The sequence below is a fragment of the Pleurodeles waltl genome, chromosome 5, assembly GCF_031143425.1.
Source record: "Pleurodeles waltl isolate 20211129_DDA chromosome 5, aPleWal1.hap1.20221129, whole genome shotgun sequence".
Taxonomy (NCBI): Eukaryota; Metazoa; Chordata; class Amphibia; order Caudata; family Salamandridae; genus Pleurodeles; species Pleurodeles waltl.
The window spans coordinates 1,805,796,451-1,805,822,721 of record NC_090444.1 but is presented as its reverse complement, the minus strand read 5'-3'; the positions used below and the strand labels follow the sequence as shown (position 1 = coordinate 1,805,822,721).

Here is a 26,271-nt window from a genome sequence, read left to right as displayed (position 1 = left end):
CCATATTTATGTTGTGAATGTCTCCACTTTGTTATGAATGGCTATCATTAGGGCAGGAAGAGCCACATAGATGTCAAGGGTGTCCATATTGTAGTATGATTCACACCAGTATCACAGCTAGAGACCAAGATAGATTTTCCTTGTGTACCTTATGCCTGGGCCACCATTATGTCATTAATAACCACAATTAGGTCTAGGATGCGGTCTATATATATATTCCAGACTGGATACCATTAGCTCAAGATCACCATTAAACCAACAAATGTTTGCCTACTACCCCTCAACAAACACACACACATAAATTGATTCATTAACAGTAACATACAGAAGCACGCAACTATGCAACATACACATGCATATATGCCTCTACCTTCTACCTATCTGTATCCATGACTGTCCTCTGGATTCAGTCCAGGTTCTGCTAGCTGCTCCACTTTCATCCCAGATTGCAGCAGCTAGAACAAGTTTGAGTTATCATGATCTACAGTGCCTGTTTAGCCACCCAAGTCCAAGACGTGGGAGTCATAATTTCACTACTACCCTCCATTGTCTTCTTCTCCACAAATTCTCAAAATTTTCAGAATCTGGAATGGTTAGGACATATCATTCCAGGGAAAAGCTGCAAGGGGCAGATAATGTTTTCACTATAGTTGATTATATCACCCAATATTCTCACAACTTTCAGAATGAAGACTTTTGAGTGGTAAAGTTCTTAAGAGCATATAGGCCTTTATCTTCTAGCCTCAGAAAGCTCAATTCTTCACAGCTTTTCGATTTTGGTGGTAAAATTTTGATTTACTCCCGGACATCATATAACAAGATAGGCTATGGTACTGACACCTCTTACATTCTAGAGTGGCAGACAAAATGAGCCCAGTATGGGAGAATAGTAACTAATTAATTGCTATATTTTGTTGCACTGAGATATAATGTTGAATTCAATCATTGTCCATGACCATGTGGTATAATTGATGCTAGAAGGACCAAAGGTTGTATGATGTCACTTCCTGGATGCCATCAATAATCAAAGATAGTGTGATGTTGCTTTACTACTCTTATGTTTTAATATCAGTTAACAATGTTATCCTCAGTTCTATTCATCTGAACACCTTCCCAGGGAATTCATATCAATCTGTTCTCTGCTTCACGCCCATCTGGACTAATCTCAGGGATGTAAAAATCTGTCTTCTTTTTAAAAAGCTTGATCTATATAATATAAACGATCTGTCCTCTCTGCTTTTCACGATTTTCATTTCTGTTTCTTTTCTGAGCCTGTCCAGTGAATGTGGACCTTCTGTATCTCCTGTTCTCAGGGCCAGCTCAGGTATTTTAGAAAATTATCTAACGGTGATTCTTTCCGCAGGGCTTGTTCTAAGTAATCGGATGGCTGAGTCTTTGTTTCCTCATCTCAGATACATCTTTGACTACTTCTATGATACCTGGCTCTGGTATCCTCTTCTGAGGCTCAGGGCCTGCCTTAAGTATCCCTGGGTCTCTGTTCACTTAACAGTTTTCTCAGGGCTCTAAAACTTGCTTCCTCTTCTCAGGTCCTACTCATAGTTTTTCATGGTGTCCTCCCTTTTAGTTTTGCCTGTTATCAGGGTTCGGCTGCCCTTTTCCTCTTATTTCCCACGTCACCAGAAGCAGTGATTGTCTTTTCAAATGTCAGATGTTGACACATTGGGGTTAGAGTGTTTAAATAATCACACAGCTGTCATTGAGGGAAGCAAAATCTTACCTGCAGGGCCTCCTCTTCTGGCTCTTGGGGGATCTCGGTGGAGTACTCCTCAACTCGCTCCACGCTCACCATCATCATCTCCGCACGCGTGAAGTAGAAGATGAGTTTAGAGAGCAGACAATTGATAGTGAGAACATATTTGAGCGCCAGCCCTACCAGTCCTGTAGAAAGAGATAGAGACCCTAGTTATGGCATGAGTGACAGTGAGGGAGCTGGATACAAGTGTAAAAAGACCTAGAGGAGGAAACGGTACAAAAAAGGAGGAGTAGAGAAGTGGTAGTAGGTATGCAAGGATTCTTATTCAACCCTTGTATTCACTAGTATGAGCCAGGTACGAAGTCACACAACTCTGTACATGAACAGAGAATTACTATGAGGAGTTAATGCTGGGACAAAGACCTCTGCATGGCTTGAAAATGCTGTCTGACCTGCTTGTATGTTTTTCTTTATGGCATGCCCAATGTTTTTCTTCCAGTGAACCTGGCAATCTGCTGATGATGTGGAGATGTTCCACTATTGCTGTACTGTTCATGATAAGATAATAACTCTGTTGAAGGGGTAAAGGGTGACTCAAAATGAAACCTAAATTTGAGTGAGGGTTTAATATCCACTTCGTGTGCATCCTAGATGTATGCCTAATGTTGTATGGTGCTGTTCATCTGTGACACTATTTTCTGCAGATGATGATGGGTCCTCCTGCAGATTGGCCTTTTTCTCTTAGAAGTGTCAAACTGCATGCTCTGTCCCTGGGGACCCTTGCCTACAACTTGTGGCACTTGTGGCCTTAATTCTGTTGAGTCTAGATTTTCCTTGCTCTGGTGAACCCACTCTCCCCACTCTCCCCACTCTACCTGTGCAGCTGGCTGTCATCTAGCAACTATGACTTAGTGATAGGCTCTATTTTTAAATCTACACACGGTTCAAAGGAAAGATACATTTCTCCACAACTGGTGAACATTTCTCCACAACTGGTGAACTGATTAATCTTCAAACTCAGGTGTCCTGCCTGCTCTACAATACACAAAGGCTCAACATCTTGGGCCAGTTAGCTGTACATTGTTTAGACATCCAAAGAACCATGACGGAGTATGTGTTAATTCCCTGCTAGCTTTTAGCTCCCTTATGCAGATTGGGTACAGTTCTAGTCTCTACAGAAGCAGCTTTGCAGCTGTCACTTGCGTAGAAGAGAAGCTGGCATGGCCTGAGACAGAAGGAGCCAGATTGCTCCGTCTAGGGAGAAGCTGTCTGGACCTCAGTAAGATCTGGAGACTACCCAGCTGATTATACAAATTGTGTGGATGATACTTCATTGGGCCAAGATGACTATGGACACAAAATAGCACTGCAGCCAGACTGGCCAGATTCAAGAAAAAAATCATAATTACAGACAAATATCAACTGGGTTGTGGAAGTGCAGAATAACCATTATTGTGAAGCTTGTCTACCTTGACACACACTGTGTAGGATCCAATTCATTTGACATCAGGTGACTTTGGAGGAGCCATCCTAATTATAGGCTGATTGAAAAATCTATCTAGCCTTTATAGTTCACAGTAAATGTACCTTTACAGTTGTGGTTCATCCATTGGGAATTATTGAAGCATTTGGTTTCACCAGCTGTCCCCTCTACTGGATGCCCCTAGCACTACAACTGTGACAGGTGGATTCTGACATGCAGACCTGGAAATACAGGCACTCCAGGGGATCTCACAGTAGATGCTGATTCCCCTCCCCTGTGAAGCTTGTCTACCTTGACACACACTGTGTAGGATCCAATTCATTTGACATCAGGTGACTTTGGGGTAGCCATCCTAATTATAGGCTGATTGAAAAATCTATCTAGTCTTTACAGTTCACAGTATATGTACCTTTACAGTTGTGGTTCATCCATTGGGAATTATTGAAGCATTTGGTGCCACCGGCTGTCCCCTCTACTGGATGCCCCTAGTACTACAACTGTGACAGGTGGGTTCTGCCATGCAGACCTGGAAATACAGGCACTCCAGGGGATCTCACAGTAGATGCTGATTCCCCTTTACATTTGGCACCATATAAAAGGAGTGGGTTGCTTGTATTCTGGTTCAGGGAGGACCTGGCTTGGCAGTTTAGGACTGAACTGTTTCCACTGGACCAGGGTGAAAACTGTTTTGTATATAGCTGGGTCCAAACTGAGGTGTGCAAAATAATGATTGACTGGGATGCAGGCCCGAGTTAATAACAGTAACTGAGATTAATTCAAGCATTCAATTCCTCATTTTTGTATACTTTAGTGGGTCATCCTAAGTAGGACAGGTATGCTCAGAAGTAGGTCCTATACACACTGTGTCACTGGAACCAAACTATACCTACCTGATGAGCCCTAAATAGGGGACATCGGTCCTGGGTTGCTTGTGTTCCAGTTCAGGGAGGACCTGGCCAGGTAGGTCAGATTGGACTGTTTCCTTTGGAGCAGGGTCAAGACTGATTTGCATATGGCTGGGTCCAAACTGAGGTGGTGTGGTGTGCAAAATTATGATGGACTGCCATGAAGTCCTGAGTATTTACCAGTGGCTGAAATTAATTCAAGCATTCTATCCATCACTTTTTTGTCTACTTTAATGTGTCACCCTGTGTGGGATGGGTATCCCAAACGTGGGTCTTGTGCACACTGTCCCTGAAACCAAGCTATACCCAGCTGATGTGCCATAACTAGGGCCAAACCAGTCCTGGTTTGCTTGTCTTCCTGTGTTGCAGGGTGAACATGGCCTGGCAATTCTGACAGGACTGTTCCTATTGGAGCTGGGTCAAGACTGATATAATACCTCTGGGTCCAAACTGAGGTGGCATGGTATGCAAAATAACGATTCAAGCATTCCAGGGATGCGCAAAGGAGGAGATGTATTGAAAAATACACTGTTGCGTTGGATTTTCCAGGGCGGCACAGACAATGAATTGTTTCTTTCTACGCTGCAAGGTGATGCGCCAATTACCAGGAGCGCAGATTTGGTTCCTCAGTGCAATGCAGGGATATTTTGACACACAGGGGCGATGCTTTGAAAAACCTTGACACGCTAGTAGGAAGGAGCAGGCACTCCGTCGATCTGGTAAGTGATGCAGCGATTTTTCAGCCACAAGGCAGGTGCTGCATTAACTTCTGCAGGTGTTGCAGGGATTTTCTGAGGCACTGGGATTTTCTTCTCTTTGGTGAAGTCTGTGTGGCCCTGAGACTTCAGAACAGGAGACAAGCTCAATCCAAGCCATTGTAGAGCACTTGTGGGGAAGGCAGAGTCCTTCCAGCAGAGCCAGGGCCAGCAGGCAGCAGTCCTTCCAGCAAAGCAGTGCAGATGAGTCCTTTGGACAACTAGGCAGTCCCTCCAACAAGAGTCAAGTTGTAGATCCAGTAGTGTCTGGTTTTGGAGGGTCACAGACCCAGTATATACACACACCCAAAAATGCCTTTAGAGTGGGGAAAACTTCAAAGAGTGGTTTTGAAGTGCACAAGGTCCCCTTTCAACCCAGCCCTGTCTGCCAGAATTCCTGTGGGGGTTAACAGCCCTTTGTGTGGGGTCAGGCCACTGGCTTTTGAAGTGTAATTGAGAGCCCCTCCACCCTTCCTGCCCAGGGAGACCCATTCAGTATGCAGATGAATGCAGATGTGGCTGAGTGTCCTCTGTTTATGGTTGTCCGGGTGGAATGCATGAGGGGATGAGGGGAGCTGTCTACCAGCACAGCCCAGATGTGTATCGGAGACAGGCTGTAAGGCACAGAAGGCAGTAAGTGTAGAGAAATGCACACTTTCTAAAAGTGGCATTTCTAAAATAGTAATGTTAAATCCAACTTCACCAGTAAATAGGATTTTCCATTACCATTCTGGCCCTACTAAACATGACAGGGATACTCCTTTCAGATCAGAATCTACCACTTAAAAGTATATAAGGGCAATCCTAATGCTGGCCTGTGAGAAGAGCAGGCCTCGCAGTAGTGAGAAACAATTTGGAAGTATTTCACTACCAGGACATGTAAAACACATAAGTACATATCCTGCCTTTTACTTACATAGCACTCTGCCCTATGGGTTACCTAGGGCCTACCTTATGGGTGACTGATATGTAGAAAAAGGGGAGTTTAAGGCTTGGCAAGTAGTTTTAAATGCCAAGTCGAAGTAGCATACACAGATCTTGCAATGGCAGCCTGAGACATGGTTAAGGGGCTACTTATGTGGGTGGCACAATCAGTGCTGCAGGCCCACTAATAATATTTAATTTACAGGCCTGGGGCACCTCTAGTGCACTTTACTAGGTATTTACAGGTAATTTAAATATGCCAATTGGGTAGGAGCCAATGTTATCATGTTTAGGGGACAGAGAACATGCACTTTAGCACTGGTCAGCAGTGGTAAAGTGTGCAGAGTCCTAAAACCAGCAAAAACAGGGTCAGAAAAATGGAGGGAGGCAGGCAAAAAGTTGGGGTATGACCACCCTAAGGCTGTGAGGTCTAAGACATGGTGTGCTAAATAACAATGGACTGGAATGCGGCATTGAGTAAGTACCAGTGGCTGAGATTAATTCAAGCATTATATCTATCACTTTTTGTATATTTTAGTGTTTTGCCCTAAGTGTGACGGGTATGCCTAGACGTGGGTCTTGTGCACACCATGTCACTGGAACTCAGCTGTAACTGGCTGATGAGTCCTAACTAGGGCCAAACTGGTCCTGGGTTGCTTATGGTAAAGTTGAGGGATCGCTTGGCTTAGTAGTTTGGTTTGGATTGTTCCCCTTGAAACAGGGTCAAGACTGATTTGCATACGGCTGGGTCTAAACTGAGCATGTAGTGCATAATAATAATGGACTGGGATGCAGGCCTGAGTAATTACCAGTGGCTGAGATCAATTCAAGCATTCCATTCATAACTTTTTTTTATGCTTTAGTGTGGCACCCTACGTGGGATGGGTATGCCCAGATGTGGGTCACTTGCACACTGTGTCCCTGAACCCAAGCTATCCCTAGCTGATGACCCCTAAATAGTGTGAAACTGGCCCTTGATTGCCTGTGTTCTAGTTCTGTTCTAGCTGGACTGCTACCATTAGAGCACAGTAAAGACTGATATGGCATGGTTTTCAAAACAATGATAGACTGAGATGCGACCCTGAGTAATTACCAGTGGCTAAGAATAACTCAAGCGTTCCATCCATCACTTTTTTGTATACTTTGGTGTGTCACCCTAAGCGGATCAGGTATGCCCAAACGTGGGTCCTGTGCACACTGTGTCAGTGGAGCCAAGCTATACCCGGCTGATGAGTCCTAACTCTTGTTGCTTGTGTTCTAGTTTAGGGAAGACCTGGCCTGGCAGTTCAGGCTGGACTGTTCCCACTGTAGCTGGGTCAAGACTGATATTTATACGGCTGAGCCCAAACTGAGGTGGCAATATGTGCAAAATAATGATGGACTGGGATGCGACCCTGAGTATGTACCAGTGCCTGAGATTAACTCAAGCATTCTGTCCATCACTATTTTGTATAACTTAGTGGGACGGGTATGCCAAGACATGGGTCCAGTGTACGAGGTGTCAGTGAAGCCAAAATATAACTGGTTGATGAGCCAGTATACGGTAAAATCAGCCTGGATTGCTTGTGTTTCTCTCCAGGCAAGACCTCGCCTGACGGTTTGGGCTGGACTGTTCCCTGTGGAGCCCGGTCAAGCCAGATATGCATACTCTGGGATCCAAACTGAGGTGGCATGGTGTGAAAAAAATAGGCTGAGATGCAGACCTGAGTTAATACCAGTGGCTGAGAATAATTGCAGTATTCTATCCATCACGTTTTGTATACTTTAGTTTGTTGACCTAAGTGGGATGGGTATGGCTAGACGTAGATCCCAGGCACACTGTATCACCGGAGTCAAATTATACACAACTATTGAGCCCTAAACACAGCAAAACCTACCCTGGGTTGCTTGTGTTGCAGTTAAGGCTGCGCTGTTTTCATTGGAGTAGGGTCAAGAATGATTTGCATACGGCTGGTTCCAAAGTGAGGTGGCATGGTGTGCAAAACAATGATGGACTGGTATGCAGCCAGAATAATTTCAAGTGGCTGAGATTAATCCAATCATTCTATCCATCACTATTTTGTATACTTTAATGTGTTGCCCTAAGTGGGACAGGTATGCCCAGGCGTGGGCCACGGGCACACTGTGTTACTAAAGCCAAGCTATACATGGCTGATGAGTTCTAAATGCAGCAAAACTGGCCCTGGATTGCTTTTGTTCCAATTCAGGGAGGGTGTGGCCTGAGTTTGGGCTGCATTGTTCCCATAGTAGCAGGGTGAACACTAATTTGCATACAGCTAGTACCAAACTGAGGTAGAATGGTGTGCAAAATTACAATGGACGGGGATGCGGCCCAGAGTAAATACCAGTGGCTGAGGTTAATTCAAGTATTCCATCCATCACTTTTTTGTATACTGTAGTGTAGCTCCCTAAGTGGGATGGGTATGTCCATACAAGGGCCCTGTGTGCAATGTGTCACTGGAACCAAGCTTTACTTGGCTGATGAGTCCTAACTAGGGTGAAACCATTTCTGGGTTACTTTTGTTCCAGTGCAGGGTGGACCTGGCCTGGTAGTTCGGAGTGGATGGTTCCCATTGGATAGGATCAAGACTGACATGCATACGGCTGGGTCCAAACTGAGGTGGCATGGTGTGCAAGATAATGGTGGACTGGAATACAGCACTAAGTTATACCAGTCGTTGAGATTAATTCAAGCATTCCATTCACCACTCTTTTGTGTGGTTTAGTGTGTCACCCTAAGTGGAACAGGTATGCCCATACGTGGGTTCTGTGCAACCTATGTCACTGGAACAGAACTATGCCTGGCTAGAGAGCCCCAAATAGGGTGAAACCAGCCATGTGTTACTTTTGTTCCAGTTCACGGAGAACCTAGCCTGGTAGTTCAGGCTGGGTTGTTCCCACTGAGCAGGGTCAAAACTGATTTGAATAAGGCTGAGTCCATACTCAGGTGGCATGATGTACTAAATAACGATGGACTGAGATGCAGCCCAAATAATTACAAGTGGCTGAGATTAATTCAAGCATTCCATTTATCACTTTTTTGTGCACTGTCTTTGAGGAAGGAGCAGAGTCCAATGGTATCCTTACAAGACTATTTCCTCTGGCTAGTGGAGGAATATAGACTGGATACAGTGATGTAACATTTGTTTAACACAATGTTTACAGTCTTATTTCTCTATTTGAAACTTTCCTCGTTCTAAGAAGATCAGTGCCCATGGCCAGCTTTTTGATGAAATACTGAGATTTTTTCTAGCTTTCACAGTGGTAGTCCCTGTGACGGTTTGCTCTTTAACATCAGACTTCAAATATTTTTGAATTTTTTTGTCCTAGACTAGATCTGCTTTTGACTGTTTAACTGAGCTCTATCGAATTCATATCATTTGGCACTTTGAGAATTTACTGACATTGTTTGATTTGATACAAAAATAAGTCAAGCTTAACTTAGAAGCAATGTGTAATGTATTTATGCAGCATACAAACAGAAATAAAGTGAAAACACACACACCAAAAATCACACCAATTTAGAAAAATACAGTTAACGTTAATAAACTATCTAAGATCAAAATGACAAAAATCCAATCAGTAGAACCAGAGTTACGATTTTTTAAAGATTTCTGTGGAAATAGTGCCAAAAAGCACAGAACTGATGATATCCAGTTGTGCTGGACCAGGTCAAAGTCACACTTTCAGGCTGATAACAATGGAGCGCAGGTTGGATATAATCACATGGCTAGGCCTACTGAAGCTTTACCTTTTTACAGTCCATGCCAAGATTTCCATTCGCGTTGGTGTGGGCAGCAAGGAGCAGGGTGGGTGCTGTGGGAGGCTGCCACAGGAGACTGAAGAGCAGGCCAGATGTCGTGGACGGATATTGCTGGGGCTTCTCGTTGGAGTCCGCACAAGCAGTCTATGCTGGTGTGCGAAGAGTTGGGCTGATGGAGCTCTTGCTGATTTGCAGTGCGAGCAGCGAGTTCTCTGTAAGAATGGACTCGTTCGCAATCACAAAAGGCGCCAAAAGCTAGATTTCAGCTCTCTTGACACAGACCAAGGATCCAGGACCTGAGAGGCACCACTTGGGGGGGTCAGAAACTCTCTTCATCTCGGTCCAGGTGCTGGTACAGGATATTGGGGCACCTTTTATTGTCCTGAGGCTCAGATCAGGAGGCCAACAGAGCAGCCCTTGGAGTCATGTGGCAGTTTAAAACGACACTCAGGTTACAGTGGCAGCCTGGGGACATGTTTTAAAGTGCTACTTAAGTGGGTGGCACAATAAGTATTGCTGGCCCACTGGTAGCATTGAATATACAGGCCCGAGTATATGGTATACCACTCTAAAAGGGACTCACAAGTAAATGAATTATATCAGAGCACAAGCACACTAGCACTTGCAAATTCAGCAAAAAGTGGAGGGGAAAAAGTCAAAATGTTTGGAGGTGACTCTGCAGAGAGGGCCAGGTCCAACACCACCCCCTCCCCCATCCAGCCTAAAGCCAGGGGAGTCTAATCAATACTTTGATGGACTTCCCTGTTTAGGTGCTAGACCATGGGCACTGGCTCTCTACTGCAGAGGCCTGTGTCATTTCTATGCCTTTTTGAATTCTGTTGGATCCCTCTGTCTACACTCTCCTCAGCCACTGAACTGACCCATGGGGAACCCTTCTTCTCACCTGTGGACCCCAGTTGTGCAGAAACTAACAGTGACTTGCTCACAGGTGCATCAGAGTATGCAGACAGTACCACCATGTGCAACAAAGTGATGTGGCCTATTCCACCCCTTAAATCAGGCTTCTCTCCACATCCCAAGGAAAACTCTGCCCTTAAGAACAGCAACCAAAAAATGCCACTGGCAGCTGTCAGTGTCAACAGTCAGGCCCCAGGCTATCCAGGTGTCTCTGATCTCTGATCATTCGCAGAGTGGGTGGGGGAGCAACAGCCCTGAGCGTTGGGTACCCTTTTTCCACTCTCCGTCCCACCAGTCCTGACTTGGTAGACTGAGACAGTTCACTCAGTCTAGGATCTCTACCTTGAGGCTAAACAAAAGTCAGGGGCAAGTCCCTACTCCCTTTGCCCCTCCATCTGGGCCTCTGCACCCTCCATTTGTTAGTGGTATGCCCAGACGTCAGAACTTTGTGGGCACCCTGACTGGCTGTCCTTCCTTGCTTTTCCATCACCAGGGGCAACTCATCCCCAAAAGGAGTTAATGGACATGTGGGGACTAACTATGACCCTTCACTGGGTCACCTTCACTCACCACCGCCCCCCACTCCAGGAAAACTAGGGCCATGGGACAGAGAAAGCCCTGCCCGGGACTTGAATTACCTTACACACTCGAGCAGTGTACAGCCCTGGAGAAACCAGTTTTTCCACTATCATGGTCTGTTCCTTCAGAGCAGCGAAAGAGATCCTATTCACCTTAACCTGGTGGAAGTGATGACTACCACCCTCGGGTATCACCAGTGTACCCTTTGAATTCACCCCTACTAAGGGAGATTAGGGCATGTTCTGCTTCCCGAGGCTGGGTACTATCAACCCCTAAGATCAGGCAGGCAACCACTGTACATTCCCCACCAGTGTACTGGTTTCTTAGAACAGACAGAGTTCCCCTGCCTGTGTCCTACCTGAGGACAATCAAAGCTGTGGAATGGAAATGTGGAGCCATGGGCCACTGCCCTCCAGAAACCTCGGTCCTTCTCAGAATGGGCTGGAAACCTTCTCCTTCCTCCTTAACCTGAGGCTTGTCTATGTCTCCTGTGACATCCCTTTCACTCTGATGGGGGAAACTTGAACAAACCTTCTTGGGGTCACTCCCAGGTGCCTTTCTGCACCCTCTGGTACTGACCCAGAGGTCTACCTCCTCAGCTAGCTTCCCAGGGTCAGTAAGCAGGCTATCCATCAGGAGTTGGTGCAGCTCTGTAAAACAAATATTGAGCATGTGCTCTCTCAAAATCATGTTGTACAGCCCATAAATATCCTCCACTTTGCTCTACCTTACCCAACCCTTCAGTGCCTTGCTGGCATAATCTAGGAAATCCACCCAGGACTAGTTTGGAAACTTGTGGCTGTCCCTGAACCTTTGACAGTACTTCTCAGGGGTCATCCCAAACTTAGCAACAAGTACTGCCTTTATGGGGGCATACATAGTCTGATCCTCTGCCTCTAGTGTGAGAAGTGAATCCCTTATCATGCAGGCATGTGTTTCCACAGGCTACTCCCCACCCCTCAGAGATTCCTGAGACCTTGTGTACCCTGAGTGCAACTTCATAAGCATAACGTATCTCCATCACATAGTTAGGCACCAGCTTCTGGGGTATGCAGACTCTCATCTCTTCAGCTGACACAATTGGTACACTGCTACCATACCTATTGGGTCCTGTAGTTTGTCTTGCCTTTAACACCAGCTGCCTCATACTCCTCTCTTGCTCGAACTGAAGTTTTTTCTCAGCTAAGGCCCTATCAGCCTTGTCCTTTGCTAAGGCCATCTCAGCCTTCTCCTGCAGTTTTAGCTTTACCAGCTCCTGTTTGAGCTTCCTCTCTTCCCTCCTGTCCTCCAACTCCTCTGGTGACAGCTCCCTGGAAAACACACTGCTCCCTGCCCCATCCTGGGCATCCAGGTTCCTCTCTGGGGAGCGGTGGCACCCTTCCTGTAGCTCAGGGTTCCCCTCTGGGTCCTAGTTCTCATCCTCACTCAAATAGGTCCCCCTCAGGGTTATCCTCCACAGTTGTTGCTTGCAGCCCCTTGACTTCCTCATAGACCCAGAAGGTTATCTAAAGACTCACCTTAGAAGCTTTCCTGCCCACATTCCACCCCCTCTCCTTGCGGAGCCTTTGCAGTTTAAGCCTAGTGTGGGTGTCAAAATGAATCAGCTCCATATCCATGGCAGTAGGGGGAATAGGGTTATTTGAATTAAAAAAAAGGAAAAACCTCCAAAAGAGACTAAGGAGATTTTGCTCAAGTCACTGTGATGTGGTATCACATTATTTACAGTCCTTACTGTCAGTCCTTGGAGTTCCTATACAGGCTCCATCACAAAAGGCTAGGCTTCAATGGTCAGTACCCCAGCTTTCTCACTAGAGGTCTTCATGTACATCCACTTGAAACATAACGCTAAGGAGGCCGCACCAGACTTCCCTACTGAATCACCCACTTTTAACACTCTCCATGCCCTGCTCCAGGCTGATACCACACAACACCTAGATTCTCTACTATATCGTACAGCACAAGCAGAATCCCCTGGCTATCAAGGACAAGCATGGTCCCAGTGAGAGACAGACTTTGGTGTTGCCCTCACAGATGAGTAGTGTCAATATTGTTGTGCACAAACAGGGCAGGTAGCACCTAGTTGCAGGGTCCTCATTATCCATTACAAATTGCTTCACAGGGTATACTATGCTCCTGCCCGATTACATCGATACTGACGTCGACTGGATGAGAGATGTGCCAGATGCGGGGTGGCTGGAACAGACTTCCTCCAGTTAGCTTTGTCCTGTGACTAGTTCAGGCCTTCTGGTGTGAGGTCAGTGCTGTGATCTCCACTATGATTTCACAAGATATATCACTGTCTACTCTGCTGCCACTTCTGGGACAGGTACGTGAGCTGAATGCTGGTTACAGGAGGAATGTGGCGTTGGCTCTATTACTGGTAAGAGACATGTCACCTGCCACTGGAGACGTGGGAGGGCACCAAAATTCTAGGAATGGCTTACCGATCTCATTTATTGCAATGAGGAATTGACACTGTATGCTCAACTGTTGCAGCCCACGTCTAGACTTCTGGACATTTGGGATCCACTATGCATATATCTGATGCCACACACCTCTCTGTCACCCTCTCCAAATCGGACTGCTGATATAGCGCAGGGCGGCACTGCTGGCCAGGCTGAGGACACTGTTCAGATGCCAGCCCATTAACTTGTGGGAAAGGTGTGCAATTCCCAACTCTGGATGAAACTGGTTCGCCTCATGTTTCTGCTTTCTTCAGCTTGCAATAAGTGCTATCTCTCTTTGTAAAGCGGGTTGAGGGAGGTGGATTCATTTCTATTTTATGCGGGTGGGAGGGGGAAGTTAAGACTGGTGATAGCACTGTATAGTTAATGAATTTAAGGTGCAACATCTATTACTACTGTTTTACCTTTACTGAAATTCAATAAACACAATAATAAAATGTTAAGAAATGATTTACCTGTGATTTTGTACTACACAAATCACTGTATGGTACTGCACAAGACTATTGGTTTAGAGATAACAGCAATTTTATTTGTAGGCGACTGAGCCAATCCTATCCTACAATAAGTCACAAATGTCGGCCCAACCCTCCTGGCTCACAAGCAGTAATTCACCAAAACCCCAAACAGTAAAAAGTGATTTCTGCAGCCTTTACACATGGACTCAGGAATGTGACATCTCAGGGGGTCATGATTAAATTGAGATTACCCTTTTCTCACATGAGTAACAAGTCTCAGTCACACACAAGCAATGAAAGATGCAGTAAAGTTTTCAATAGGTTTTATGAACAAGACTGCAATATATTGTAAAATGCATAAGCTACAATGAGTAGGATTATGCACAGTGCAATGAGTATAATTGTGAAAATAAGAGTCGTAAATACAAAAGGACCCCATCATCTTGCAATAAATATGAGATGTAAAATAGACCCTAATACCCTAGCAAGGCGAACATAATCTCTAACCTAAAGAGAGCTAGGTGTGCTAAACTTAATCTGCCAGTTCCATGTCCAGAAGAAGCACCCCCCCAACCCTTGTTACCTTGGAATAAGTCCTTTAGGTCAGACTCGGTGGGGTCTGCATCAAGGCAACGTGTAGCATAGATATCGTTGATGGCATCTGGTAGGAATCCCTCTGATAACCTTGTCTGTGTGAAATGTATTTATACAGATCTTGTAGGACCCCTGACGCAGGTATGTTCCAAAACAATAGACAAGGAGGCATGCTTGGGGCAGAAATTATATAAACAATTACCTCCAAAAGTACATTATATTCCTGTCACACGTAAGTGGAAAAGGAAGATGATGTGAATACCTGTGTATATCACTTGTCTTCAACGCTGATAGTGACGCCTTCACACGGTGGCACTGATAACCGGAAATCAAAACATTTTTCTAACTATAAACAAAGCAGCCATCTTAAAATAAATAATTAATTAGATGTGCTAAAACAGAGCAGGCTAAGTAGGTTAAAGGGCACAGGACTGTAAACCAGAAAGCTAAGCGAACTCCTGATTCCCAATAAAAGTAAATAAGATCCACTACACCCTCCCCATTCCCGGAACAAATATGATGCCATAATGACACCGGAGAAGGGGCAGGAACCCAGGCTAAAATGCTCTGAGCTAAAACATGCTAAAACCATAAATATACCTAAATTCCAATTAAAAACTAGTTAAAAAAAGCTTCAACATACAAAGAGATAAAATGTTGACCATGACAAGCACAGCAGGCCAAAGACAATGGTATTAAAAGGCAATTTTAGAATAAGCCAATAGTCAAATTTAATTAACAGTAATCGTGTTCTTGGAGAATGTCCCCAAAGTCATTGAAAGGAAGGGCACCCAGGAAGGAATCCACTTAGTCTGATGTTAGATCGATGACAGGATTGGCAGATGGAGCAGAAGTGCTCAGCATCCTCAAGCGCAGGATCACCCGCGAGGGCAGCACCATCCAAAGTGCCTGAAGGAGCCAGATAGTTCACCGAGGGTGGCTCATAAGTGGCCTCGCGAATCAGGCTAAGTCTCATGGGGCATGACTGTGAATGAACCCTTATCAGGAACATTACCAGCTCTAGGCACCGGCGGAACAGCAAGGCACACCGAAGGTAGATGCTCAAAGAGGCACCATGTCCAATGAAAGACTGGTTGCACACACCATAAGACTGGTCGGAATGACAGCGATTAACTTTGCTCCAATTCTTCCACAAACAGAGCACCAAAGAATCACGGCACAGCTGGGCTGGTGGTAGTAGCTCCATCACTTCACTTAGCTGGAAACGCACAACCACTGCGTATCAGGAACAGCAGCAGCAGTAGTATTCCGCCAATCAATGCCAAAGTCACTATAAAGCCACCAAACACACTTGAAAAGAGTGAATGGATGGCTGAATGAATCACTCTGAAGACAGTCTGGAAGATAGACATGAATCCAGACCCGACAGCCTTAAAGAAGTGCACAATCCCCGCAGTGCTTGAAGCATTGAATATTCTGGATACCAGCTCTTCAAAGTGCTTGGGAAAGTTGGTATTTAATACGGATTTTTATCTCGGCTGATGATCTTGCTATCTGGACAGCATACGTCTCTCTAGCCAATGTCAATGCAACTTGTTTCTGAAACAGCTGCACCTTTAGTCTGCTCAGCTTGTCATAATTTACATTAGTAGTATCAATGTGGGGCCACATTTCTGCTACGGTTATCTCTTGTATGGGGAGGGAACAGAACATGTCCACAACAATTTCCAATCTTAGAAACTGAAATTGTGTAGGCAATTACTGGTCTCATACCACAACAGTTCTGTTTGTTCAGGATCAAATAACTTCCATTCGAAAGTATATGAAATGCTGGACGAATGAAAGGGACGGGAGTACCCTTTAAAAAACAGGCCAAGTTTGCGACCCCCGCATTGTAAAGGCCATGAATGGACACCTGTTTGCAAATCATTGCATGACTAAAAGTAGTCTCACATTCGCTTCCAGTGAGAAAGACCTCTGTTTCGCCATTCAGGCGTTTGAACTCGAAAGGCAACTCCAACTATTCATTAATATAGCTATGTCCTAACCTCTTGAATCTTCCTACACAAAATGTTTCAAACATTTTGTAAAACAAGAGGTGGAAATTGGCAGATTTATAACACCCTGTACAAGCCATACTGTTGAGGGACTTTCTGCAATTGTGAAAGGCAGCTTTTCTAACTTTTATATATTGAGCATGGTGTAAGTTCCTTCCTTTTAGCCATTATCATTCATTATTATTCCTGGATAAATTAAAACCAGCAAACAAGTCACTACTGTTAATGTATTTCCATGGAACGCAGCCGTTTTTCAGAATCTGTAGTGTCCACCCCAACTGCATGATGGAACGCAGTTGACTTTGTCCATGGTGTAAAAGGGGAATGTAATTCTGAATGATGTCAATCGCAGAAGACACTATGGCCCTCATTACAACTTCAGTGGTCTTGGCCAAAGACCGCCGAAGCTGCGGGCACCAGTATACCACCAGTAGTGGCGGTATCTCTGGTTCCCTATTTCGACTTTTCCGCTGGCCCAGCAGAAAAGTCACATCAACATTGCTGCCGGCTCGTAAGAGAGCCGGCAGCAATGCTGATGTGCAGCAGCACCCGTCGCGCATTTCACTGCCTGAAATTCGGGCAGTGAAATGTGCAATGGGGCTGTGCCTAGGGCTCCTGCACTGCCCATGCCATGTCCCCCTTACCGCCAGCCTTTCCATGGCGGTGGTGACCACCGTGGCCAGGCTGGTGGTCGGGGACTCATAATCCCCAGGGCAGCGGTGCTTGCATCGCTGCCCTGCGGGTAGGGACCAGCGGTATGGCCGTGGCTATTGCTCCACGGTCAGTTAGCAAAATCTTTCTTGTTTTTGAAAGTGGCAATTTGAAATTATGACTCTGCATTTGTAGTGTCAAGCCCAGAAAAATATGCAAATTTGTCTGTGTACATTTTGGGGCTCCCCACTGGAGGTGTAGAACAGTGTTCCCACTGTGTGTAATTAAATACTGATCTGTGTCTAGTTGCTCGGTGCAGGTAGTAATGTCCCCAATTATTATAACAGAACATTTCCCCATCATTCTTTGTGTTAGTATACACATCATTACTTTCAAAAACAGTATAGTCGTGCAGCTCAGAAAGCATTGAATCTACTGTTTGAGCATCCCACTCATCAGAAACAACACCAGGTGTAATTCCATCAGGCATTGACATTTTAAATACATAAGGCATTTGAATGAACTCAGTAGGCCCGTATATATCAAATGGAACTTTTTCCCAAACAATACAATCTGGAATTTGTACTGCTGAAATGTTCACAAGCGACAAGTCTCCTAGGACCTTATGTAAGGAAAGATAGGGAGTTAAAACTTCATCCACTGACTAAACAGAAGCGTGTTCAAGAAGATAATGACCATGTGTAAGGAAAAAGAAAACAGTCACAAAGCCAATCCATAATAGAAAAGCTAGCAATGTCAAAGATATCCACAGATAATTCAATGGATAAAGTAAATACTTATTTTGAGCTATATGTACAACTTACGTGTCTTTGAAACAGTTTCACCTGTAGATGTAGATGAAGTTCCTCTTCACATGGAGGCGCATAGTAGATGGTGTTGTTGTCTGTTTGAGTTGAACTGGAGTAGAAGACAGACACATCTTGAACAGTTCTTGTAGGTGAGGTGGTGACAGAAATTAGCAGACGTTCATTTTCCGTCCTCCCCACGCTCGAGGAGGCATTTGTAGCAGTGTTGTACATGCTGGTGTATTCAGAAGTGTAGCTGTTTCTTCTTTGGAGGTATATCATGTTCTGTAGTAAGAGGGAACCAGGGACTACCCAAGGGACCTCTGGGTCTACTGTGTGGGATTGGGCACGTGGTGAAGTTTGATGACGATGAAGACAAATCTCTGCTTTAGAGCCTATCAGCGGTGGTAAGATGACAGTTCTGGTGCCTTGAATTCCCAGGACAGAGACCGGTGCTCTGTAGAATGGGCCAAATTCCTTCTTCACAGCAATCTTCTCATAAACCAGATCCCCGACTTTCAAAATCCAGCCTGTAGAAGTTGTTGGCACATCTCTTATTCCTAAGGTGGCAGCAATGGCGGATGAATTATCATCACAAAATTGCTGAAGCTCCTGTAAGACAGTGAGATGTTCATTTATATCAAAAGGTGTGTCTGCTACAACCAAACCAGGGCCATCTAGATCTGGGACATACATAGGTATCCCGAAGAGGACCTCATAAGGAATGCGTCCTCCCAAGGACCATCTTGGCAGATTATTCAGTGCTCTCTGGCCCCTATAGGTGATGAAGCCAACTGCAACATGAACCTAATACTCTAGCTGTTAAGGACTGCTTTAGACCTCGATTCTTCCTCTCCACCACCAAATTACCCTTGGGATGGTAGGGTGAGGTGTAATGGAGCTCAACATTCATCGTCCTCATGATGTCTCCGAATGCCTTAAAGGCAAAAGCAGGGCTCTGGTCCGAATGGAATGCTGCAACCGCATATGTACCAATAAAGATCAGCAAGTCTTTTATAATAGTTCGAATGTCAGCCAGCTGCTGTGGCCATACCCACAGGAATCTAGAACACTAGATGTATTTGTATGCACCATCAGGTTGTAGGGGACCTCAATGGTCCAGGTACACACGTTGCAGTGGCCTGTTAGACACTAGGAAGGATGCACTAAGAGGGATGTCTGCAGAGGGCGTTTGATGTTTGAGCCCTTTATTTGCTGGCTAATGTCACAGCAAAGGACATATTGCTGGGTCTCTTTGATTAAAACTGGCCAGCATAGGTGTTTCTGCAAGATTGATATTGTGGTCACAACACCAGCATGAGCAGATGCGACACCCTCATGAGTTGCTTTGATGAGATCTAATCTCTGGTCTTTGTTGGGAATCACTTGATCTCCCACCCCAGGAACTGTTGCAAAGGCAAAATTCTGTGCACTGACACAGTATGAATGTTTAGTAGGGTATGCTTTTGGGAGAGACTTGCCTTCAGCCAAAGCTTTCACAGCAGACAAGATTTCATTATCCAATCTCGTCTGGGAACAAGTCACTGCAGCAACCGAAGCTGTAGCTACTGTGGATTTGGCAACTTCATCAGACAAGATGTTGCCAATAACATGTACCCCTACACATTGGTGGCCCAATGTATGGACTACATAAGCATCAGTTTGCTTATCCTTAAGATCACTCACCCTCCCTCACAGAGTTCTGTGTTTGATGGTGTTCCCCTTGGAGGCTCTGAACCCATTCAAATGCCAATATGTTTGGCAATCATTGTAGGACTGGACACAGTAGTATGAATCACACACTATCAATGTGAGATGTCTTGGATCTGTATGTTCCAGTGCCAAGATGAGGGTTTTGAGTTCAACCAGTTGTGCTGTGCAGTCCCCTGGGGTCTGTGTGTAGGTATTGTGAGGAAGGATACACAAGCCTTTATCACTCCTCTCATGGCTGCACAAGCGGCTGAATATTGATGTTTTGTACCTACAGCTGGTTGTGCTGAACCATCAGTGTACAAGACAGTATGGTATCTGTCAAGTGGCAAGATATTAGGAGGTGCGGGTACTCTTGTTCGTATTGGAGAAATTCTTGTGTTTGAAGTTTTGGGTCAAAGATGTAATCAACATCAGTGGCAGTTAGGGAAGTTGCCCACTGAATCCAGCATGGATGTAATGCTTTAGCGTAAGGAATGCTTGCTTTGGTGACAGACTCTAAGGCTGGCACCGGGGTAGCAACAATAATAAGCTTCCCCTGGGCAAGTAGCCTCTTCTTGATGATAGCCATCTGTACTGCAGTCAGAATTTTTTCTATGGGTGCAAAGCGTTGTTCTGCATTGGAGTATGAATGTTGAGGTCGTCTTCTGTGAGATAGATGTCACCCACATAGGACAATGCCTTGGGATTAATATCATGCAATATTGATGTTACACAGGCTAAGAACAGCCCTGGGCTGCTCTTGTAGCCTTGGGGCAAACAACAGAAGCGATTTTGCGAGACAAATGAGAATGCACTCAAGTACTGACTTTCATGTGCTAAGTTCTGGCAGAAGAAACCGTTGGAGATATGCAAGATTGCTTTCTATTTTTTATGCACTATGTTGTGTGAGTTTTGGATTGCATAGGTGCATGTGTGTCTGCTTAAGTGTCTGAAGTCTAAGACTAGCCTATATGAATGGTCTGGTTTTGCAACGGGGAATAACAAGTTATTCATGGCAGAGACACAGGGCTCAATTACACCCTGGTACTCGAGCTGAGTGAGGATCTCCGTCACTGGAGCTTTGGCTTCGTGGTTAATAGGATATTGGGGCTGAGGCTGGGGTGGAGACCTAATAGGTATTACATGGTAAGGGGAATCCTTATCTCAACATAGATGGTTGCAGTATAACACAGGTACCTGCGCTAAAGCCCAGTTGACAGCGTAGGCTTATTGTATGCCTCTGGAACAAGATCAGAGATAGAATGCAAAATAACATCTTCCCCATGTGGGAGCTTACAGACGTGTTCAGGAGGCCAGTCTCTTTAAGCCAACAGGTTATCTCAACTAAGTTCATCCCAGAATATTACTCTAATTGAGGGAGACGCTCTATGTCTCCCTCAATTTGGATGTTTAAATCTTAAACTCTGTCGGGTGGGAGAATGCACCCGTCCGCAGTCTCGACAAAGTCGCTACCTGCTGTCACATCCAGATGATATTTCAGACTTTGCTGACATATTGTGAGTTCAACTGCTTTGTCTAGCAGGTTTACTGCCCACGTCTTGTTCTTCAACAATGTTCTCAAGTTCGCTGGCATTTTTAATTGACAGTGCTGCCACCTTTTTCTTTCCAAATTGGAGCTTTTGTTGTGGGGAAATGTCTTCTTTCTTGTCTGAAGACCGCTGTGAGTCTTTCTTCTGTTTCATGTAGTCAGGACATTGCTCTGACTGGCCCACTCTCTCGCTAAGTCTATCTGGTGCATCCTGAAAGGAATGAGAGGGAAGTAAATCAGAATATCTGTCAGGAGCTTTTATGTTTTCTCTATTTCTGAGATTATTGCCCTCATTACAACATTGGCGGGCGGCAACCGCCCACACTATACCGTCCTATACTAGTATAGGTATCGGAAATGATTTTCGGTAGCTGTTTCTCCTGTTGCAAGTATGTAAATTCCCAAAGCTGCTGGCGTATGGCCAACGCTACTGCTTCTCCTTTAATGTTACTGAGTATTATTGAGGAGACTGTGTCAAAGTTACACATCAGTTTCATCCCCAAGTCCAGGGCAGGTGCAGCCCCGTGTTCGTTTTGAATTGTGTTAACACTTTCAGCAGATTAGCAATTGTCCAGGTACCGTGGGTGGTAGTGTACATTGCAGCGAAGACTATACCCTGAGTGGCGCGGTCATCCACTGAGGGAACCATTTCAAATGGCAAGCACATTGTGAGAATCCTATGTTTTTCCTGTGGTCCCGTATGGGGAAACACAGCTTCCAGCTGATTAGTTTTCTGGGCTATCCAGAACAGGATTTTTTCTAGTTCCATAGGCACTTTGCCCATGATAGAATGTACTGGTTGTGGATTGATCCATGTAGAAGCCAATTGAAATAGAGTGGGTGCTGGTGGTGGTGGACACGTTGGTGTTGTATTTAGAGTTCGCATTACAAACTGAACAAGTCGTCTATATAATGTTGCTAGCTCAATGTAAAGATTGCGCAGATCAGCTGCCTGAATGTTTTGTACACCGGGGTGTGGTGTATATGTGGCAAACATCAGCCAAGTTGGTCCGTCATTACCTAATGGATCTAATCTCTCCGGTTGTATTACATGTGGTAAGGCACCATTAAACCAGTTCTGATGTTCTTGAGCAATCGGTATTTCAAGATACTGGTATGCTTGGTACCGTTGTGGTATGTTTGCAATTCTCTATGTTTAGAATGTGAAAGTAGTGGTGTTTACCTGAGGAAAGTCAACCCAGGAATAGAATGCTTCTGTTTGGTAAGCTTCATTAGCTTCTACAATAAATCTGACATTCCCGCCCTCATCTGTTAAGCCATGCCCTATTAGATGTAATGTTAATTCATGTCTGACATTCTCTGGAATGTCTATGGCATTAGCCATGTTGAGAGATGGGTAAAGAGACCAAATGGGGAGTAAGTCCTTAGAGTTCGAGCTCGAACAACCTACAGCCTAATTAGGTACTCCCTGTTCAACTGAGGAGGATTATCCCAAAGACCACTGACATTTCCCTATAATGGCACTTAGGGTACCTGTTGTGTGTGGGACAGAGATACTCACGGCATCTGTAAATTAGTGCCAAAACACCATTGTTGGTGGTGCCATGTCGTAGTTCGACTCTTGCTCTAGGAAAGACAGCTGGTTTAGGGATGACAGCACTTTTGTTTGGAGGAGACTGAGCCAATCCTATAACAAGTCTCAACTGTCGGCCCAACCCTCCCGGCTCACAAGCAATACCTCGACAAAAAAAACAAACAGTAAAAAAATGATTTCTGGCAGCATTTATGCATGGACTCTAGAGTGTGACATCTCAGGGGAGTCGTGGTTAAATGGAGATCACACTTTTCTCACATGAGCAACAACTCAGAGGTCTGCAGGCCAGAAAGCTAAGCAAACTCCTGATTCCCAATAAACCTAAATAGGATTCACTACAAATACAATCAGTAGAACTAGAGTTATGAATTTTTTTTTTTTTTTATTGGAAATAGCTCCAAAAAAACACAAAGCGCCAACTTGCGATATCTGGTCATGCTGGACCGGGTTGAAGTCACACTTTCAGGCCGACCACAATGTAACGAGGTAGGATACAGTCACCAGGTTAGGCCTGCAGAAGTTTTACCTTCTCAAAGTCTGTGCCAAGAATCCCTTTCACGCTGGAGTGGGTACTGAGGAGCAGGATGAGCATCTCAGGAGGCTGCCAGCGTAGCGCGAAGAGCAGGCCATGTGTCGTGGATGGGCATTGCTGGACCTTTGCATTGGCGGTCCCCACGAGCAGTTAACGCTGCTGTGTGAATAGTTGGGCTGACTGAGCTTTGTGCTGATTTGTGGTGTGACTATAGAGGCCTAGGTGTGAACGGGGCCGTTTACAGTCACAAAAAACACTAAAAGCTTGATTTCAACTCTCTTGAGCCACACCAAGGGTACACCAAAGTATCCAGGACCTAAGAGGAGCCACTTGGGTGTCAGGAACTCACTCCAGCTGGGTCCAGGTGCAGGATGTTGGGGTGACTTTTATGTCCATGAGGCTTAGATCAGGAGGCCAGCAGACTATCCCTTGGCGTCACTTTGGTAGCCCTGGGTGCAAAATGAAGTCACAGGTCCAGTTCTCCTTCTCCAGGAAAGAGGGCAGCAAGGCAGAAAAGCAGCAACACAGCAGTACAAAAGCGGGTCAGCAGTCCTACAGAGTGGCAGTCTATTCAGCAGCACAGCAGTCCCTCTTTCTGTCAAACTGTCCACAGGTCTAGAAGTGTACTGAAAAGTTTGTGTCTGAGGTCCTACTTTTATACCCTAGCACCCTGGTTCTGGAAGATGGGAAAAGCTTTGAAGTGCATGGAATTTCCTGCCTCCCCTCCCCTGTCTCCAAGCTGTCTGAAGTGACAATGCAGGGTTGTTAGTCCAATTGTGTGAAGATAGAGCATAGCTATTCACTGGTAAGAGGGGCTGTGCTTAACTCTTCCCCCCATCATGACACCAGATGGGCCATTCAGGCACACCTAGTCCCTCTATTGTGTGACTGTCTGAAAGGAATTCATGAAGTCTAACTGTCAGTTACCCCCAGTGTGACCCAGACCAGACCAGGCTACAGGCACAAAGGGCTAAGGGCAGAAAAATGCCAACTTTCTAAAAGTAGCATTTTTATAATTGTGATCAAAAACCCGGTGTAACCATTACATATGGCTCCTCCTAACAATTAAAAACATGCCAAACATGACATAGTTACCAGCTATGGAGCAAAGCTGGAAATTACAATTTATGAAATGTAAAACGTAATCCCCAATGTTATCCTATGGGAGGGGTTGGCCTTACAGTAATGAAAAACAAACTTAGGAGTTTTTCACTGCCAGGACATGTAAAACTTAAAGGTACATGCCCAACCTTTTAATTACACAGCACCCTGCCCTATGGGATACCTACGGCCTACCTTAGGGGTAACTCATTTGTAATAAAAATGAGTTTGTGGTTTGGCAAGGAGGGTTTATTTTTTTTAATTTTTTTAATTTAAATTTTAATGAGACACAGCAGGGTACAACACACAACTTAAAACTTCACAAGTTGCATCAATACAATTAACCAAACACCAATTCATTAAACATTGCAGATTACAGATTATCCATTAGACCCTTTGTAGCCATGATGGCAGTGGGGCCCATATATTTGTTCCCTTTTTTTTTACCAGCCATGCCTTTAGCAGCATACAGGCAGGTTTCTAGATAATATACAGATAAAAGCTGTGCCAGCCATTGATTCCAAGAAGGGGGGTCGGGTTTCAACCAATCTGACGCAATACAGCCACGCACTGTTGACACATCTAGGAAAAGAAAGTGTTGCAATTAATTTCTACTAGCTGTCTCATCAACCCCTAGCAGAACCAATTGTGATGTAAGAACTATATCCTGTCCCAGGAGTTTTGCCAAAGATTTTGTAATGTTGTTTACAAAACCTGATCATTTTTCACATCCAAAAAACATATGGCATAAATCCTCCTTCGTGCCACTACATCGTGGGCAAATGATACCTTCTGTCCTACCTCATCGAGCTAACTTGGCAGGTGTGTAATATAGGTTAAATAGTAATTTATAATGCTGAGCTTGCGGTCCAGCTGACAGTAAAATGCATTGAGCCATGTCTAAAGAATCTAGGACCGCACTTTCGCTAGTTCCTATCTGCCGTTCCCATTCTTAGCTTGGTTTCCCAGATCGTCTTGCATAAAATCTAATAGTAGCGGCTAGAGATTTCTAATGGTGCAGCTAGTTGCATTCCCTAATGCTTCCATTAACCGGATCTTTTCGTCAGAAGGATTTTCCTTGGATATGGTTGGCAAAAAGTTTCTAATCTGCAGGAATTTTAAAAAGTCCCTGCTTTCAAGGAAACAATCTCCCAGCTCCTGGACCCCACAATTAATCCATTTTAAACAGTAATTATCCTTAAAAATCCTAGGGATCATAGGAGTATTCCAAAGTGGGGTATAATACCAAACCCAACCAATGCCAACCCTCCGTTTAGTCTGAGCCCAGACTTGAAAAGCAGCCCTAATCGTCTTAAATTTACTTTCTTAAAATAGCTAGGTTCAACTATTCTTCAAAAGGCAGCACCAGCCAATTCACCCCAGATAAATGTGTATATAGAAGGAAGAGTTTCTATTGACCCTCTGCCAAGATACAGAGATGAGCATAGTATCTGGGCATACTGTAAGACAGCCGCCATATAAAAGAGCCTAAAACTGGGGAGTTCCCAACACCCTCTCTCTCTTGGTAGTACTAATTACCGAAGAGCTCGCCATGTTTTAGAGAAGAACCATATAAAAATACTGGTCAGGTCCTGAAAAAATACAACACCCTGGGTAGAAAAGTCATTTTAATCACGTTACATCTTCCTAATATTGTGAGCTGCAGATTGTTAATGCGGAGCAGTTCTTTTTTGGCACTAGCTAGTACCGGAGCCATGTTAATGCCCACTACTTCATCCAGACTGGGTGATATCCTGACCCCCAAATTCTTAACCTGCATCGCCTTACGCTCATCCTCTATATTTATTCAAG

At 44.8% G+C, this 26,271-nt stretch overlaps 1 protein-coding gene across 1 annotated transcript in view; it reads right to left on the bottom strand.

Moving 5' to 3' along the window:
• The window catches only part of LOC138296821 (ATP-binding cassette sub-family C member 10-like), a 669,768-nt gene that overhangs the window by 78,657 nt on the left and 564,840 nt on the right, over window positions 1–26,271 (bottom strand). The window contains exon 17 of the mRNA XM_069236276.1: window positions 1,739–1,899. Coding sequence (XP_069092377.1) covers window positions 1,739–1,899 — 161 coding nt within the window. The remainder of the gene's footprint in view (window positions 1–1,738; window positions 1,900–26,271) is intronic.